The 15,753-nt window shown below is 56.8% G+C and overlaps 1 protein-coding gene across 1 annotated transcript; it reads right to left on the bottom strand.

The window, feature by feature from the left end:
• Positions 1-465: 465 nt before the first annotated feature.
• On the bottom strand, positions 466-15,658 carry WNT6 (Wnt family member 6). The gene is made up of 4 exons (XM_058533023.1): positions 15,524-15,658; positions 5,083-5,303; positions 4,549-4,883; positions 466-2,928 (listed from the first exon to the last, which is right to left on the bottom strand). Exons 1-4 carry the CDS (start codon positions 15,601-15,603, stop codon positions 2,467-2,469), a joined length of 1,098 nt encoding a protein of 365 aa, XP_058389006.1. The 5' UTR covers positions 15,604-15,658; the 3' UTR covers positions 466-2,466.
• Between the last annotated feature and the right edge of the window lie 95 nt (positions 15,659-15,753).

Raw genomic sequence — 15,753 nt, 5'->3', positions numbered from 1 at the left:
AGCCAGGGGTAGGGTCTCTCACATCCTCCTTCCTTGTTTCATGTGAAGAACTCTGCTCTCCTCCCTTACCCCCATTCCCTGTGGTCTTAGGGGGACTGCCCACCCCAGGCACGGGGTAGTACATCTCCCTGGACACTGTTATTGGTTCAGGGATAGGCTGGTGACCCAAGCTGACCCAATCAGGGTCTTCATTAGGACTTCTACTGGGAAGGCCGTTCTTTTTTGGATCACCAGCTCTAAGAATGTAGGCATAGGGCTGCCATATAGAGAAAGTCCATCTGCAGCAGCAGAAGACGAAGACAGTATTAAAAGAGAGGCAGAGATACACAGGAACAATAGATGGGGGGTGGTGAGGGGAGGACATGAGAGAGAAAGACCTATGACATCATCTGAGTCCCTGGGTTCAGCTGTGCCTGAATTCAGACTTACCCCTGGATTTTCCAGGTATATTAATTAATTCCTTTGTCCTAAGCTGGTTTGAGTTGGGTATCTTCATTTGCAATCAGGGCCTACCTAACACCTGCAAAACATCAGCTCTATCCTCATTCTCAGAGTAACTACCATTTATTAAACATAACGTTGACATAAGTTATTTTGCCAAATGCTAAGTGATTCTCATATCTCAAAAAAATCCTCTCACAATTCTATGAGGATGTGGGATGGATTATGATGGCTGCAAATTCTTTGCCACTCTTCCACTGAGAGGTGGAGTCTATTTGCCCTTCCCTTGAATTTTGGCTGGTTCTGTGACTTTTGTCAACCAATAGGGAGTGACAGTGATGCTGTGTAACTTCCAGGGCTGGACCTTAAGATTTGCAGCTTCTGCCTTCAAGTTTGGCACAATCTATTTTGAAAGCCAGCCTTATGTAACAAGTCTGATTACATTGAGGCCACCAGGCCGTGGCTAGCCACATGGAGGGAAGAAGGCTGGAGAAGCTCCGAGGCACTGGACATATACGAATGAAGCCTCTTGGACTCTCCAGCCCAGCCCAGCCACCAGCAGAATGCAGCCAAGTGAATGACCACAGCCAATAGTTCTGCCATAAGAGCAGGATCACCAAGCTGAGTTCTGATAAATTCCTGACCTAAAGGATCATAAGAAATAATTACTTTAGGGTTGTTTGTTATGCAGCAAAGGATAACAGAAACAGGATGATAATCCCATTGTATAGGTAAAGAAACTGAGGCTAACATGGGCTATATTGTAAACTTCTATGCAGCCGCACCAGCTTCAGACCCAGAGCACCTGAATCCAAAGCTGATACTCTGCCCTACGTGCCTTGATGGAGAGTCATTCCCCACTGCAGTGTTTGGACTGTGGGCAGATTGGGGGCTCTGAGTCCCAGCCATTTGGTTACACATTCCCCCATTCTCTCTGGAGGAAAATGGTGGCATGAGGTTCATCTCTGGAGAACCCAGAACCCCAAACCTTTCCTCTCTGTCCTTTCATCCTCACCATCAGCTTCCCGAAAAAGAACCAGAAGGAAGGAAATGTGGTTAGGTGCCAAGACAAACCTTGGGACAACTTTGCTTGGACTTCCTCCAAGTGTGATTAGAATGCTGTTCTGGGCAGTCTCTTCAATGTTAATGGGGCTGGAGTTAGTTTCGATGGTAACAAAGTCTGATGTTACTAATAACATACTTTCATCACATTCTACAGTTTATAAAGTGCTTTAATCCTATGAGCTTGGGTGGCCCTAAAAGTCTACCCTCGAATTCCCCAAGGGTCACAGAAACAGAAGAGCAGATAAAATTGTCACACTCCCCTAGAATTAACACGAGGGCTGAACTGAGAGCTGAGTACACCCCCAGAGGTTCTGGTCTTCTTTTCTTGGACCCTTTCAGTCTGCTCCTTTAAAGAATTGCTAGTTCTTCCCCAGCTTGCAGAGCCAGGCCCTAGCTGTGTGACAAGGATGCCAAGGGAGAGATTCGGCACTCTTCACCACGGTTGCCAGGAGAGCCCAGTCTGGTGGAGGGAAGAGAGGGACCCACGATGACCCCTGAGATGCTGGTTCTGTTAAAACCATCTCCCTTCACACACTCCTTCCAGAGCCTGGCCCCATGGCAGCCCGCGGGAGACCAGCCCCCCTCCTAAACTGTGGGCCCAGACCTATTGGTTTAAATATCTTTATTGATGCTAAACTCACCCACCCACCCCACGGCCAGCAGTTCTGAGGCGCCCTGCATCCAGAGGCCTAGAGACTGGCTCTTTGGTTTCCATCTGGGGGCCAAGGAGACAGAGGGCCTGTATAGTCTCCCCCAAGAGCCCCCAGAACGCCTTTCGGGGGCCCCTCCGGTGCCCTGGGCCTTCATGGGCGGGTCCCCCTGCCCCACGGTTTACAGAGGCCAGGAAGATGGACTGGCGCAAGGGGAAGCTGGGCCTGGAAGCGCCCCCTGCTGGAGCCCAGAGGTCCCCCAGGTGCCGAGAGGCGGCTCTGCGCGCAGTTTGGAGAGCCGAGCGGCGGCTCAGAGGCAGAGGCTGAGCTCCTTGCGCACGCGGCAGCGGTGGCACTGCACCACGCAGCACCAGTGGAAGCGGCACAGGCAGTTCTCCTCGAGCTGCACGCTCTCCTGGCGGTGCCCGCGGCCGCAGCACAGCAGGTCGCAGCCGCTGAGGTCCGGGGCACTGCTGTTGCAGGCGCGGCCGCGCGTGCCCGGCGAGCCGGTGCGCCGGTTGGGGGCGCAGAAGTCGGGCGAATCGGCGGCGTAGAGCAGGTCGGCGCGGCCCGGCGGCTTGAGAGTGCGGACGGCGGGCAGCAGAGCCTTGCCGTCGTTGGTGCCCATGACACGCGAGGCGCCGTGGAAGCGCTCGAGCAGCCGCGCGCCCACCTCGCGGAACGGGGGCAGCTTCTGCCAGCAGGTGCGCAGCGCGCACGAGCCCGACAGCCCGTGACACTTGCACTCGGTGCGCGTATGGCTCCGCACGGCCTGCGGGGAGCAGAGGAGCGGCGGATGGGGACAGGTGGGGGCGCGAGGCGCGGAAACGCCCAGAGGACCAACGGAAAATAAGATGGGAGGTGGACGGAAGAGAGGAAAGAGCAGAGAAAAAAAAAGAGCGCGCAAGGTGAGGAGGAGTAAACCAGGCCAGCCTCAGCCCCGAGAGGAGGAGAGAGAACGACAAGGATGCAGGAGTGGGAGGAGTGGGGAGTGGGGGACAGTTTGCAGCGCAGAGATTCCAGGATCCAAAGCCAGGGAATGGGGAGAAAGGAGAATGGAAGGCAGGGGTGAGAGTCTCCCTGGAGGAGGAGGGGAGGTGGTAGCCTTGGCGCCCTATTCCTCTTGCCAACCCGGCCCCCTCTTTCCTGCCCCTCACAGCCCCAGGCAGGGCTGAGCAGAGACGCAGCGCTGGCCGCGCGGGCGTCTGTCTCCGCCACGCCTCCCCAATCCTCTCCGACAGGTATGCGGGCCTGTCTGGACATTCCTCTCTGGGCCCCTCGCACCCCCCTGCCTGATGCCTCAGGCCCGAGCCCTAGAGGACACAGGATGTAAGTGTGGGTGTCCCCAGAGCACTCCAGAACTGAGGCATAGGGTGCAGGAGGCCCATTATGGATGCACTTCTGAGAAACAGAACCCAGGAATCCTGCCCCTTGTTTGCTATTTGTGTCTGAAGCTGGGGTCTAAGAGTCACAACCCCACCAGAGATTTATGGGGTCAGATGATCCGGGAAGATCATCTCTGAAAGCTCAGAGTTCAGGGGCCAACCTCATCTACAAACATGTGTGCCCCTTGCCCCTCCCAGACCCCTCTCCTTCCCCTCCCCTCCTCCTGGAAACATCTGACCCAGACAGCTTCTTGTCCCTCAACAGGAGCTCCTGGGCCCTCCTCATTGCAGAGGGAAGGGCAGGCTGCAGGGTTCTGGGCAAGGCCTGGTCTGGGGTTGCTGGGCAGAAAGGTGACAAGTGCCCAGGTTCAGTCACGGCTCTCCTGACCTCTGCCTGGCCCCCTCCTACCTCCACCAGGATCCACTCCATGTCATTCACTCCCTTCCAAGCCCTTTGCCCCTTGGGCCTGTTCACACCCTTCCCAGGCCTCCCTCACTTCTCGAGTTCCCCTACCTCCAGACCCCAAACCTTTGCCCCAGCTTCTATCCTTTCTCTCACCCCTAGCCTTGGTCTCCCTGCTCTGCTCTCCCCTGGCAGCCAGATCTCCCCCCACCCCAGCTTTGCCCCACTTGTCCTGTCTCAGAGGTATGCCCTCCCTATCTGGGGTCCCTAAAGGCCCTGAGTTCTCTTCCCTGGGTGTCTCTTCCCCACCCTACCCACTGGAACACCAGCCTCAGGCCCTCCCAGACCTCCCAAGTGACTCCCTCTTCTAGGCTGGCCACCTCATCTCGCACATGCCTTTCCACCCCCAGAGCTTCCCATGTGGTCTTCTGCCGCCATGCCAGTTCCCACACTCATCAACATACTCCTACACACACACACTCTCACTTCCTCACATGCTTCACTAACACACTCCTACACACATACCCCTCTCCCACATCCACTCACACCAACCCACACCTTTCCACACTCACACACACTCTTACACATTCCTGCCCATACCCACCAGCCGGCCCGCCTCGTTGTTGTGAAGTTGCACCAGCGCACGAATGTCTCCGCGTCCCCGCTTGTGCCGCGCGTCCATAAAGAGCCTCGACTTCTCGTCCCCGAAGTCCACGTCGTCGCCGCAGCCTCCCCACTCCCAGGCGGCGCTGCCATCCGGGGATCCCGCGAGGCCGGGGGGGCCCGGGGTGCCTGGCAGGCCGGGGGGCCGGGGCGGGGCGCGCCCCCGGGGCGCCTGGCAGCCGCACTGCAGCAGCTCGCCCATGGAGCAGGCCTGCGTGACCGCGTGGCTGGCACCCGCGGCCGTTATGGCGAACACGAAGGCCGTCTCCCGGATGTCTGCGGGGGCGGCGGGCAGTCAGCCGGCAGGACCAAAGCTGGGTCCTGGGGGACTGCGGTGGGCGAGGCAGCGTGGCCTGGGGCTGGGAGACAGGGGCAGGGCGGGATGCCCAGGGATCCGTGGGCAAGGTGGGGCTCAGGCAGCCTCCCCAACCCCCACCCTCTCCTCTAGTCCCCCGGGTCCCCGCACCACACTGACCCTGCTGCAGAATGCGCCCAAAGGCCTTGCTGTGGCTGGAGCAGTTCCAGCGGCGGAACCGGAACTGGAACTGACACTCGCGCACCCCCAGCCGGGCGCCCCGGGCCAGCTCAGCCACCACCTCCGGCTCAGCCTGGCACAACTCGGCCTGCCGTCCTGCCAGCCGCCGGGCCTTCCTGCAGATGCTGGTAGGGTCCATGACCAGGGGGCTGCCCACGGCCCTGGGAAGCAGAGAGCGACAGGTCAAGGGTGTAACCCAAAGGGCTTGGGGTCGGGGGAGGGAGACCAGCTCTGTTCAGCCCACAGCCAGAAGCTGGCACATACCCCCCTACCGACCCCCCCAAATTGAGATTGTCGTGTCTGGTTCTCTGACTACTCTGTGTCCCCTCTCAACTAGATTCTAGACTGAATTGCTACAGAGCAAATATTCAGTATTATCCCTCTGTGCCTACCTTCATTAATAATTTCTTATGGGAATTGACTCAAAGCAAAGGCAGCTGGCACTAGATAGGCCAAGGTTAAAATTCAACAGGCCTGGCCCAAAGGAAGACAAGGAAGAAAATAACAGAAGGTAGATCAAGAAGGCTGTCAAAGAAAAGAAAGTATGTGTCATAAAGAGATACCAAAGAAAAGTAGGCAGTATCAGAGAAGGATCTGGTCTTAGTGGACCACAAGCTGGATATGTGTCAGCTGAACAGCTCTGATGCCGGAAAGGCAGGGGCAATCCCGGAGAGATAGATAGCCACGGGATGTTAGAATGGCTAGGGAATGGAGCCTCTGAGGAAAGTCACACCCCCTCTCTAGCCCATTTCTCTTTCTGTAAAATGGGAAGGTTGGGCTTTGATCTCTAAGGTGCGCCCTCCCACCCTGATATCCTCTATTTCCCTGAACTGGAGAGCAGGAGGAAGGAGCTGGGGACTGAGTCTCTGAAGCACTGTTGTGAAGTAGGTGACACTGACCCTTCTCCTGCTCCAGAGTCTGTGACCTTTCCAGAGCAGGATGGCAGCAAGCCAAGCCCTGTGCCCCGGGGTGACACAGCTGATTGGTGTGGGTGATGACCTCATGGGAAGTTCCACACACTTTCAGAAGTCCCTCCATGCCCGGCCTTCATTCCACCTGAGGAGAGAGCTGCCATTTGGTTTCCAAATACCAAATCCTGCAGGTTAAGTGGGCTAGTATTCACACCTGCGTGGAACCACTTGACTCAGCTCACTCTTATTTGAACACTCAGCTGGGATCCCCATCTTGTAGGAATGAGTGGGATCTGAGGGTAATTTGAGACCACTCAAAAACCCTTCAGCAGAGGGCAGGAAAAGACTCCAGGCAGGGAGAAGTAGCACCAGGAGATAGAAAACGTAGAAGAAAAGGGTGGTGGCTAGGGCCGGCCCTGTGGCTTAGCGGTTAAGTGCGCGTGCTCCGCTACTGGCGGCCCGGGTTCGGACACCGGGTGCGCACCGACGCACTGCTTCTCTGGCCATGCTGAGGCTGCGTCCCACATACAGCAACTAGAAGGATGGGCAGCTATGACATACAACTATCTACTGGGGCTTATGGGGGGAAAATAAATAAATAAATAAAACGGTGGTAGGTAATGTGCTGAAGGTCCAGGTGGCCTACTTTTCAGTCTGGCTTTGGTGCACATCCGCCCCACTGTCCCCATTTGTTCCACAGGTACAGGCTGCCAAGGCGTGTTCTGGCCCCACAACAGTGAGATGTAATGGGCTTAAATAGCAGCAAGAGGAATTTAGGTCTTAAGGTAGAACTTCTCAACACTGAGGAGTGAGATGCTGCAAGAGGTGTTTGCGGGAAGATGTGTGAGCTCAGTGCTTTAAGGTCTTCTACCACACACACATGAACGTGTACACACACACACACACACACACACACACACAGGTCCTGGTCATCATCCCTGCCCGAGTAGTCCAGGAACCAAGGTTCTACTCTCAGTGGACAGACTTATAGTGCAGACCTTCCTTCCTCCATGCTTAGGACCTGCCAATCACTACATTTCAATGTCGCCCAGGAGGGTCCAGCCCTAACCCCTTCCCAACCCTGGAGATGTGACGCATGGAGGGGCGGGGAGTGGGCCAAAGGTAGGGCAGCCCAAGCTGGCTCCCAGTGGCACGGTGACCTTCAAAAGTTGATCCATCTCTCTTTCTCTCTCTATCCTCCCTCCCTCCACTTATCCCACTCCATTACAAAAAGGATTTGGGGCAGCTTCCTGCATGATTGTGCAGGGTCAGTAGATAAGACCGTGAGTCCCTTGAGAGTTGGGACTGCCGTTTTCTTTTGTCTCCCATGGCAGATTTTTAAATGCTTAATCTGTATTTCCCCTCAGTTATGAAAATTTGTATATTATGAACAATAATACTACAATGACTACCATTTATTTATTTTTTTATTTTTTTGTGAGGAAGATCAGCCCTGAGCTAACGTCCGTGCTAATCCTCCTCTTTTTGCTGAGGAAGACTGGCTCTGAGCCAACATCTATTGCCAATCCTCCTCCTTTTTTTCCCCCTCAAAGCCCCAGTAGATAGTTGTATGTCGTAGTTGCACATCCTGCTAGTTGCTGTATGTGGGACGCGGCCTCAGTATGGCCGGAGAAGCGGTGCTTCGGTGCACGCCAGGGACCTGAACCCAGGTCGCCAGTAGTGGAGCGCGCGCACTTAACCGCTAAGCCACGGGCCGGCCCATGACTACCATTTAATACATGTTTTTGAATGAATGAATGAATGAGTCATCTGAGGAGACGGTCCTCACTTGAGCCCAGGCCAGGTCTCCAGGTGATTTCATGACTCCTAATTAGCTTCCTCAAATCTTTTCTTCTCCCCACTGGATTCAGAGGCAGGGAATCAGTCCTCCCCACAGCTGCTCAGCTCCTCTCCTGCCACCTGCGTGTCCAGGACTCCACCTAGAAGTCTAGGGCTCTGCAAACTCATCTCTTCCAGCCTCGCTATGCTGCTAAATTCTCCAATCTCCCCTCCCCAACTCTGCCCTCTGCTAACTCCCTACTTTCCCAAGGTTGACTGGCCTTATCTTCCCAAGGTTACTCTGCCCCATCCCTCTCCTCTCCCTCCTCCTGTCCTAGCAAAGCAGGAGGGGTGGGGTACGCAGGGGAAAAAGGCGAAAACCTCAACCTCGTCTGCTTCCCAGGGGCTAGAGACAGAGCAGGGATTAGGAGGAGCAGGAAGGGCAGGGCCAGCCCTTCTCAGGGTTGAGGGGCTGCCCCAGAGCCAGGTCCTGGTCCGGGTCTGGCTCCTTAAGCTGGCTGGCTGCCTGGGAACTAGATTTGTTTACGAGCTGGTCAGGAGAAGGGATGGGCAGTACTGTAGCCAGAATCCCAAGAGACCAGCTTGCTCCCTGCCCTCCTGTCCTCGCTCCCATCCTCGAGTCCCAGGAAAGGAAAGAAGGGGAGTGGCAGGGAGGCACTGGGTAAAACACCAGGCCTCGCTTCTGAACCTCGGTCTCTGTCAACTCTGGGTGAGCTGAGCCCCTCTGGGCAAGTCAGTTCCCTCTCTGGGCTTCAGAAAAATGAAGAGTTAGCTTGGGAGGCTCATATATCCCCTCTAACTTTAACACTTCACTCCACATCAAGAAATAACTCCCCCATCTCCCCTCTTCCTTTACCCTCCTTCCTTCCCGTCTGCTTCCTTAGGGAATGAACTCTGCTTTTGGGGCCTGAGTCAGCACTGGCCTGGGATCAGCCCAGAGAAGATGTGCCCATTTGGGAGCATCCGCATGTTTTGGGGGCTGGAACACAGTGGAGGTAGGAAATATATAATATATAATATGTAGGATTGGAGATCCTAATCAAATAGCCGTTTCTGGGCATAGAAAAAATGAGGCTGGCCCCAAAAGAAATCAGTAAGCAGACAAGAAGGGACAAGCCTAGGGTTGGCCATTCCAACTGGCTTGGCCTGTGCCAAGACCTTCCTCCCAGGGACCTTGGTCGGTACAAGCAGTGGTGGAGTGAGGTGGCATGAGGGGCAAGCCAGCCCCTACTGGCAATATCTGTAGATCTAGGCCCTGGAGGCCCCAGGTTCTGGCCTAACCTGCTTTCCATCCCTGGATTCAGAGGATCACGGAGAATGCCAGTGATCATTTAGTTCAACTCCACTCACTTCACCCCCATTATACAGACGAGCAATATGAGAAGGGAGGTGATGACCCTGGCGACTCCGTGGAGGGATCTTTATCGCAAGAAAGTGAGGTGACTATTTTAAAAACCAAAGGGCTGGAGGGATATGGCCACATGTGGTATTGGAAGACCTCAGGACGGCCTCGTGCACCATCCTGCACACAGCCCTCCCTCCTAGCGGGGTTGGCTAGCTCTGCATCCATCCCCGATTATGCTGTCAAATTTCTGCGCTCAGAGCTATCCTCTCCCAACCCCTAAGTCATCAAAATCTCACCCAGCGTCTCTCCAAGCTCACCTCAGATTCCACTTGCCCTAAGAGCCTCGATGATGTCCTGCCTCTGCCTCACTCCAGGTGTCGCTCATTTGGGGGCACGTGTTCTCCTGCCAGGCATGTCATTATTTTGTCATGTTTTCTTGTCTTATCTCTCCAATTAGAAAACTCGTTAAAGACAAAGATCTCACAAGGAAGCATACTGTCATTAGCAGAGCGCATTCCAGGCTTTGGAGCCCGTCGGAGTTGGGTTTGGATCTGGGCTCTGCCATTTGCTTGTTCTAAGATGCTGAGTCCCCGGCATGTGAGGCTGGCACTTAGGATTTGTGGAATGGATGATGAGACTTAACCTTCTGAGCCTCAGTTTCCCCAACTGTAAAGTGGAAATAAATAATAATACCTGCCTACTTCCCAGGTTACATAGGAAAAGGGCCTGTCCAGAGAGTGGCTTGACAAGTGATTTTGTCTTCCCCTTCAGACCCACATCCGTCTCCTGGGCCTGCACAATGCAGGACAAACAGTCAGAGTACAGGTGGTGTCTGTGGGTTCCTGAGAGCATTCTTTTCTCCAACTCTCTGCTCTCACTTCTCAGGCTGTATCCCTGTGTTTCCTCCTCCCCTATCAGCCCTGCCATGGACCAGAAGCACCTCCAGGACCCTCTCCTTCCCCAGCAAGCACTCCTGGGTGGATTGCTGAGGCCCAGGAGATCATAGACCCTCTGGATGCCCAGCCTCCTCTGAAGGGTCTCATAGCCGGCCCCCCTCTCTTTCCCCACACTCATCCCCGGGTCCTTAGTCTGACCCCCACCTTCCAGGAGCTAGCAGAGGGAGCCCTGAGCCCTGGGGCTGTGGGTGGGGGCTGCACGGGGGTGGGGGAGGTGGGTGGTGGAAAAGGGGCAGAAAAATGTTGCCTGACGGCTGCCGAGGCGGCTGGGCCCGGGCCTGTGCCCGCCGCCTGTCCTGTCCTGCTCAGTCTAACTCGGTAATTACTGCTCCCCCTCCCCCAGGCCCTACCCCCACCCCACCACCACATCAAAGCCAGTGATGCCCGGCTCCATTAACCCCTGCCTCCCCACCGCCCACCAGCCACCCCATTCCACTGCCACACCCCCCCCACCCACCCTGGCCCAGTTTGGTTTTCCCTGCCAGGTCCTGGACACTGCCCTTCCCACTTCCTTACACTTCTGTCCTTCTCATCACTCTTGGGAGAGGTGAGGAATTTCCCTTCCCTGATGGGTGTCACCACACAAGAGGGCTTCCTATTGGTTAGGGCTGTAGGAGCCAAGGAATGGACACATTGACCATCCACTGGATGTCCTGGGGAGAATCTGTCATTGCCTTCTGCTCTCCCATACTGAGGTGGGGGACACCCATGAGAGGGTGGGGATGGGGGAGCAGAAGGGGCGTGTGGAAGGCCCTGTACCCCTTTCCTGACCCCCACCCCCCACCACACACAGGGCTGAGGGACTCAGCAGGAGGTAGACTCCCAGCCCCAGCCCTCAGCTACCTGCCTTCTGGGTGGCCTTGGACAAGTCACCCTCTGTACCTGGACTTTGCTGGACTTCTCACTTCACCCTCTGTACCTGGACTTTGCTGGACTTCTCACCGTAAGTGAGAAGATTGGACCAGATGCTCTCTAAGTCCCCTCTAGATCTAATTTCTGGATTAAACGGAGGGCTCAGAGCTGGAGGAACCAGCCAAGGAGGCCAGGTGGAAAACGGGAGAAGACCCTTCTCTCCCTCAGCTCCTCCTCAGGCAATCCAGGGGAAGCACCCAAGGTCTCGCCCCACCCCGTCCCAGGCAGGAAGGAGGCAGGCTAGAGGGCGCTCTCCCCGGTCCCCAGGGACAGGCTTCTGTGTTCCCCAAGCGCCGTCTGCTCTGGCTGGCTGGGCGCCCTACTGCCAGCCTGACCGCGGCCTGCCTGACCCGCCCTCGCCTCATCCACTCCACAGCTGCATTTCTCCGTTAAAGTACACATTCTGGAATCCCCCTCACTGGGCCCTGGTGATCAAACCTCCCGCTGACCTCCCCCCACCAACTCCTGGCTTCTGATGAGAACGGGGCAGGAGGGGGCCGCCCCCCCAGGAAGTGTCACCGTGCCAGGACACTGGTGGGCTTAGGGCATGCTCCGGCCAGATCGAGCCAGCCTCCTTTGCCCCTGCCCTTTTCTGCTCACAGCCTCATTGTCTCCCTCCAGGGGAAGCTGCCAAGGCAGGAGGCCTGGAGGGGGGACTGGATGGCCACCCCACCCCCCTCCCCACCCCACCCTGAGCCTGGCGGGAGCCAGCAACAGGACTGCCCATGAAGAGTCAGGGGCCTCAGATGAAGACGGGATGGGAGAGGGTGGCCAGGCCCAGCCTGGGGTGGGGGGCGCAGCTGGAAAACCTGGGTATCACGAAGAAGCCTGGGTCCTTTCCCCGCCTCCCTGTGGGGCCAGAGATGAGTCTGCAAGATGAGGTGGGGGAAGGGAGTAAGACTGGGTGGTGTTTTCCTGTGAAACAAGGGGAGGGCTAGTTTTGTTCATAGAAAATATAAAACAGCAAGAAAAAAGAGGAAGAGAGAAGAAAAGAGATTTATTTGGCTATTCTGTGAGAGTGGGCTATTTTCCACATCCACTGATTGAAGGCATAAATAAAGATGGGTCAGACACTGAGAAGGACTTTCTGGGGGAGGGTGGGAGGGGTGGGAGCTGGTGACCAGGAAGCCATAGCCTCTCCCTCTCTGCCTTACTCTCAAGACGGGATCTGTCAGGGCCAGAGCAGAGACTGGATGGCCTGGAGGCAGTGGGCTGGACAACATGACCTCAAGGGAGCCTGGCCAATGTCCTGGAATCTGGGATTCTGCGATGCACAAAGATATGGTTACAGACAGGAGAGAGACAGACAGAGAGGCCGGAGGCAGAGTTCAGAAGGCATGCACTGCATCGGGAAGAAGGAGGAAGGGGGAGAAGGTGGAAAGGAAACTTCTCTGGAACCTGGAGCCAGGTCCCTGAGCCTACTCCAGGGCCTGGGCAACTCCCCTCCAGGACCCTCCTTTCCTAACCAGGACTGTCAAGTCACTCAGGGCTCCTCTGGTGCTCTCTGCTCGCAGCCTGGCTGCCGCTAGAATGTCAGAGTGGCCTGCGGGGGGCTGCTGCGGGTCCAGCTGCTTCCCTGTCCACCGCTGGAGCTCCGTCCTGGCCAGCAAGCAGGTCCTAGACATCAGAGAACAGCCTAGAGGCTCCTGGCTGGAAAAAGCTCCCAGCCGAAGGGAAGCTGGGGCAGGGACGTGGGGGGCAGTGGCAGGAGCCTCAGGCCACCTGGGATGCTGGGTCTGGCCCACCAGCCCAAACCTGATCTTGGAGGGCACTGGTGGGGTGGGGTGGGGACAGGAGTGTAAGCAAGCAGAGTCACAGAGCCTGAGAGAGGGAATCCGGGCTCAGACCAGAGGAATGAAGTGCCAGAAACAGACAGAGGAGAGTGAGGGGGCCAAGGCAGGTAGGAGAGGGGGAGAGGCAGGGTCTCTCTGAGAAGCATCTGAGTGAGGCAGTCACAGTCCACCTTATCACCCCAGCCCCTCACTCTTCACCCGGCTCGCCCTGCAGCTGTGGCCATGAAGGCCTCTGTGTTCTCCCACACCTGCCCTCCTCACCTCCTCCCCCACTCCCTGCTTCCCAGCTTCAGGGTCAGTCTCCAAGGGACCAGGTCTCTCTCCCTCTGGCTTGGCTCCCACCCAGCAGCCCCTCCTGAACAAAGGAACCCCCACAGATACAAATCCCAGAAAGCTGAATCAACCAATTCAGCAACACTCCACAAAACTGTCCCCAGCATCTTTAGCCTCCAGGGCCCTAAATACAAAGGCTCTGCCTTCCAGAAGCGGGGAAGAGAGACCCAAGAGGAGATGGCTGTCGCTAGATTGTAGTAACTGGCATAGTTGCCAATGCATGGGCTGCAGTGGGAGCACAGAGAAGGCAAGGGAAGGAAGACAGAGGGACAGCTTCATGGCGGAAGTGATATTTTAACTGGAAGGATGAGAACAATTTAGACAAATGGAGAGGGAAGGCAGGGAAGGCAACCACCACCACCACCACCACCACCACCACCACCAGGGAAAGACCCCCTGTCCCCATACTCAAGAAAGGGCAAAGTTAGGAAAGGTGTGATTGGAGAACAAGAGAGATCCCTTTAATTGCTTGGGACCCTGGATTTTTTTTTTTTTTTTTTTGTGAGGAAGACCAGCCCTGAGGTAACATCCAATGCCAATCCTCCTCTTTTTTGCTGAGGAAGACTGGCCCTGGGCTAACATCCATGCCCATCTTCCTCCACTTTATATGGGAGGCCGCCACAGCATGGCTTGCCAAGCGGTGCGTGGGTGCGCACCTGGGATCCGAACCGGCAAACCCCGGGCTGCAGCAGCGGAGCGCGTGCACTTAACCGCTTGCGCCACCGGGCCAGCAGGGACCCTGGATTTTAAATTTAAATTAATCCCCCTTTTCACACGTGGGGACTCTGGCTGGGAGAACATGGGGTGTGGAGGAGGGGACTTACATTTATGGAGCACCTCCCAATGTCAGATCATTTTGTAGTTCATCCCACCTAATTCTCCTATCAAGCCTGCCAGGTAGGGAGACTGTTTCCCTATTTTATAGTGGAGGCATTGCGGGGGGCAGGGAGAAGTGACTTGCCCACGTCACAGATTTAACAAATGGCCAAGATTAGATCTCAGGTCTGTCTATGTCAAAGCTGCTTACTGCGTTATGCTAAGTCAGGATCAAAGGATGCATGTTCCCTAGCCGGGACCTGGGTCATCCTCAATTTGCCCCCTCACTGACACTCCCGAGGGACGTCTCTCCCGCATCATGGAAGAGGGATCGCGGCCAGCAGCTCCCTGTGTGGGCATCCTGCTCTCGATCCCCTAGAAGAGAGGGATCTGCCTGCCCCACACCTCCTTCCAAATCCAGGGGTGTGGGAGGAGCGGAGGGGAGAGCGATCCAGCCAATGACAGGGCGATATGCAAATAGACAAGACCCTGCCTTCTCGGGATTGGCTGGTGCATCAGCGGTGTTGTCCAAGTCCCTCCTCTCTAAACGCTGAGCTATTCCGGGCGGGTCTTTGCTGCTCTGGAGACTGGAAGGGAAAAAAAGGCTACGGGATTCAGATCTCTGAGCGCCGGCCGGGCACCCAGCCTTCTCAGCCCCTGTCCACTCCCAAGATTCAAAGTTCCCGCAACCTTCGCTGCCTAGGTGTCTGCTCTAGCTAGGGCCAGGTCTGGAGGCCAGGACTGGGAAGACGAACCCATTCCTTGGCGGGCCAGACCTCCCTCCCTTCCATCAGGACCCTCCTCGGTTCCCAGTACCTCCTGAGCTGCACATCTTTTCATCCATGACCCCCAAATCTGGAAGGGCCAGGCGCCTCGGTCCCTTTCCTGCCTTTCCTCCTCTTCTTTGCTCGGGAAGGAGGAAGTAGAGAAAGCCAAGGTCCTGACTCAGTTTCCCCCTTTCTTGGCCACTACTGCCCACTCTGAAGAAGACCAGAGAAGCTGGTGGGTTGATGGGCAAAGTGGGGCGGCGAAGAGACACTGTTTGACTCTCCCTTGGCTGTGGCTTCCCACCTTGTTCCTCTCTTTTCCCCAAATCCAGCCCTCCTCCCCTAAATCCTGAGCCCTCCTCACACAGTCTTTTCTTGGGATCTCTGACTACAGATCTTCCTCCTGTCTCCCCGCTAGCTGTTTCCTACCCACCAGCCAATTCCTTGGTGACCTGGGGGAGGTGGGGTGGGGGTGGGGGACACGGGAGGAGGGAATACAATAGAATGTGCGGAGTGGGGTGGGGGGCTAGGAACGTCTAAGTGGCAGATCAGAAGTGTCCCTGGCCGAGGCCGGCAGGAGAGCGAGTGGCACGCACCTCCCCGCGCTCTCCAGCTGCCTGAGGCTGGGCTCCGCGCGCAGGTAGAGCGCAGAGGCAGTGGAGCGCGGTTCGGAGCCCCGCGATGGGTCCCTAGGTCCCCACCCTCGAGCGTCCGGAGCTGCGCAGGGACAGCCCGGTGCAGCACTTACCACCACAGTCCGCCGACGTGCGCCGGACACAGGAGCAGCAGCAGCAGCAGCCCGAGGCGGGAGGGCGCGGGCGGCAGCATCGTGCCCGCTCTACGGCCGGCCGGTGCGGGCAGTGGGCGAGACCGCGGGGCCGGCCGGTGCGGGCAGTGGGCGAGACCGCGGGGCCAACCGGTGCGCGCGGGGGCCCGGGCTTCAGCGCGAGCGCGGCGACGGCAGCGGCGGCCGGGAGG

Source organism: Diceros bicornis, chromosome 37, assembly GCF_020826845.1.
Source record: "Diceros bicornis minor isolate mBicDic1 chromosome 37, mDicBic1.mat.cur, whole genome shotgun sequence".
Taxonomy (NCBI): domain Eukaryota; kingdom Metazoa; phylum Chordata; class Mammalia; order Perissodactyla; family Rhinocerotidae; genus Diceros; species Diceros bicornis.
This window is presented reverse-complemented; position numbering and strand designations above follow the sequence as displayed.

Bases quoted from the DNA above. Each gene is read 5' to 3' on its own strand.
- WNT6 (XM_058533023.1), bottom strand. From the start codon at position 15,603: ATGCTGCCGCCCGCGCCCTCCCGCCTCGGGCTGCTGCTGCTGCTGCTC. The intron at 5,304-15,523 runs GTAAGTGCTGCA...TCTGCTTCCCAG, and splicing joins CACGTCGGCGGACTGTGGTG to GGCCGTGGGCAGCCCCCTGG. The intron at 2,929-4,548 runs GTGGGTATGGGC...TGCTCCCCGCAG, and splicing joins ACAACGAGGCGGGCCGGCTG to GCCGTGCGGAGCCATACGCG.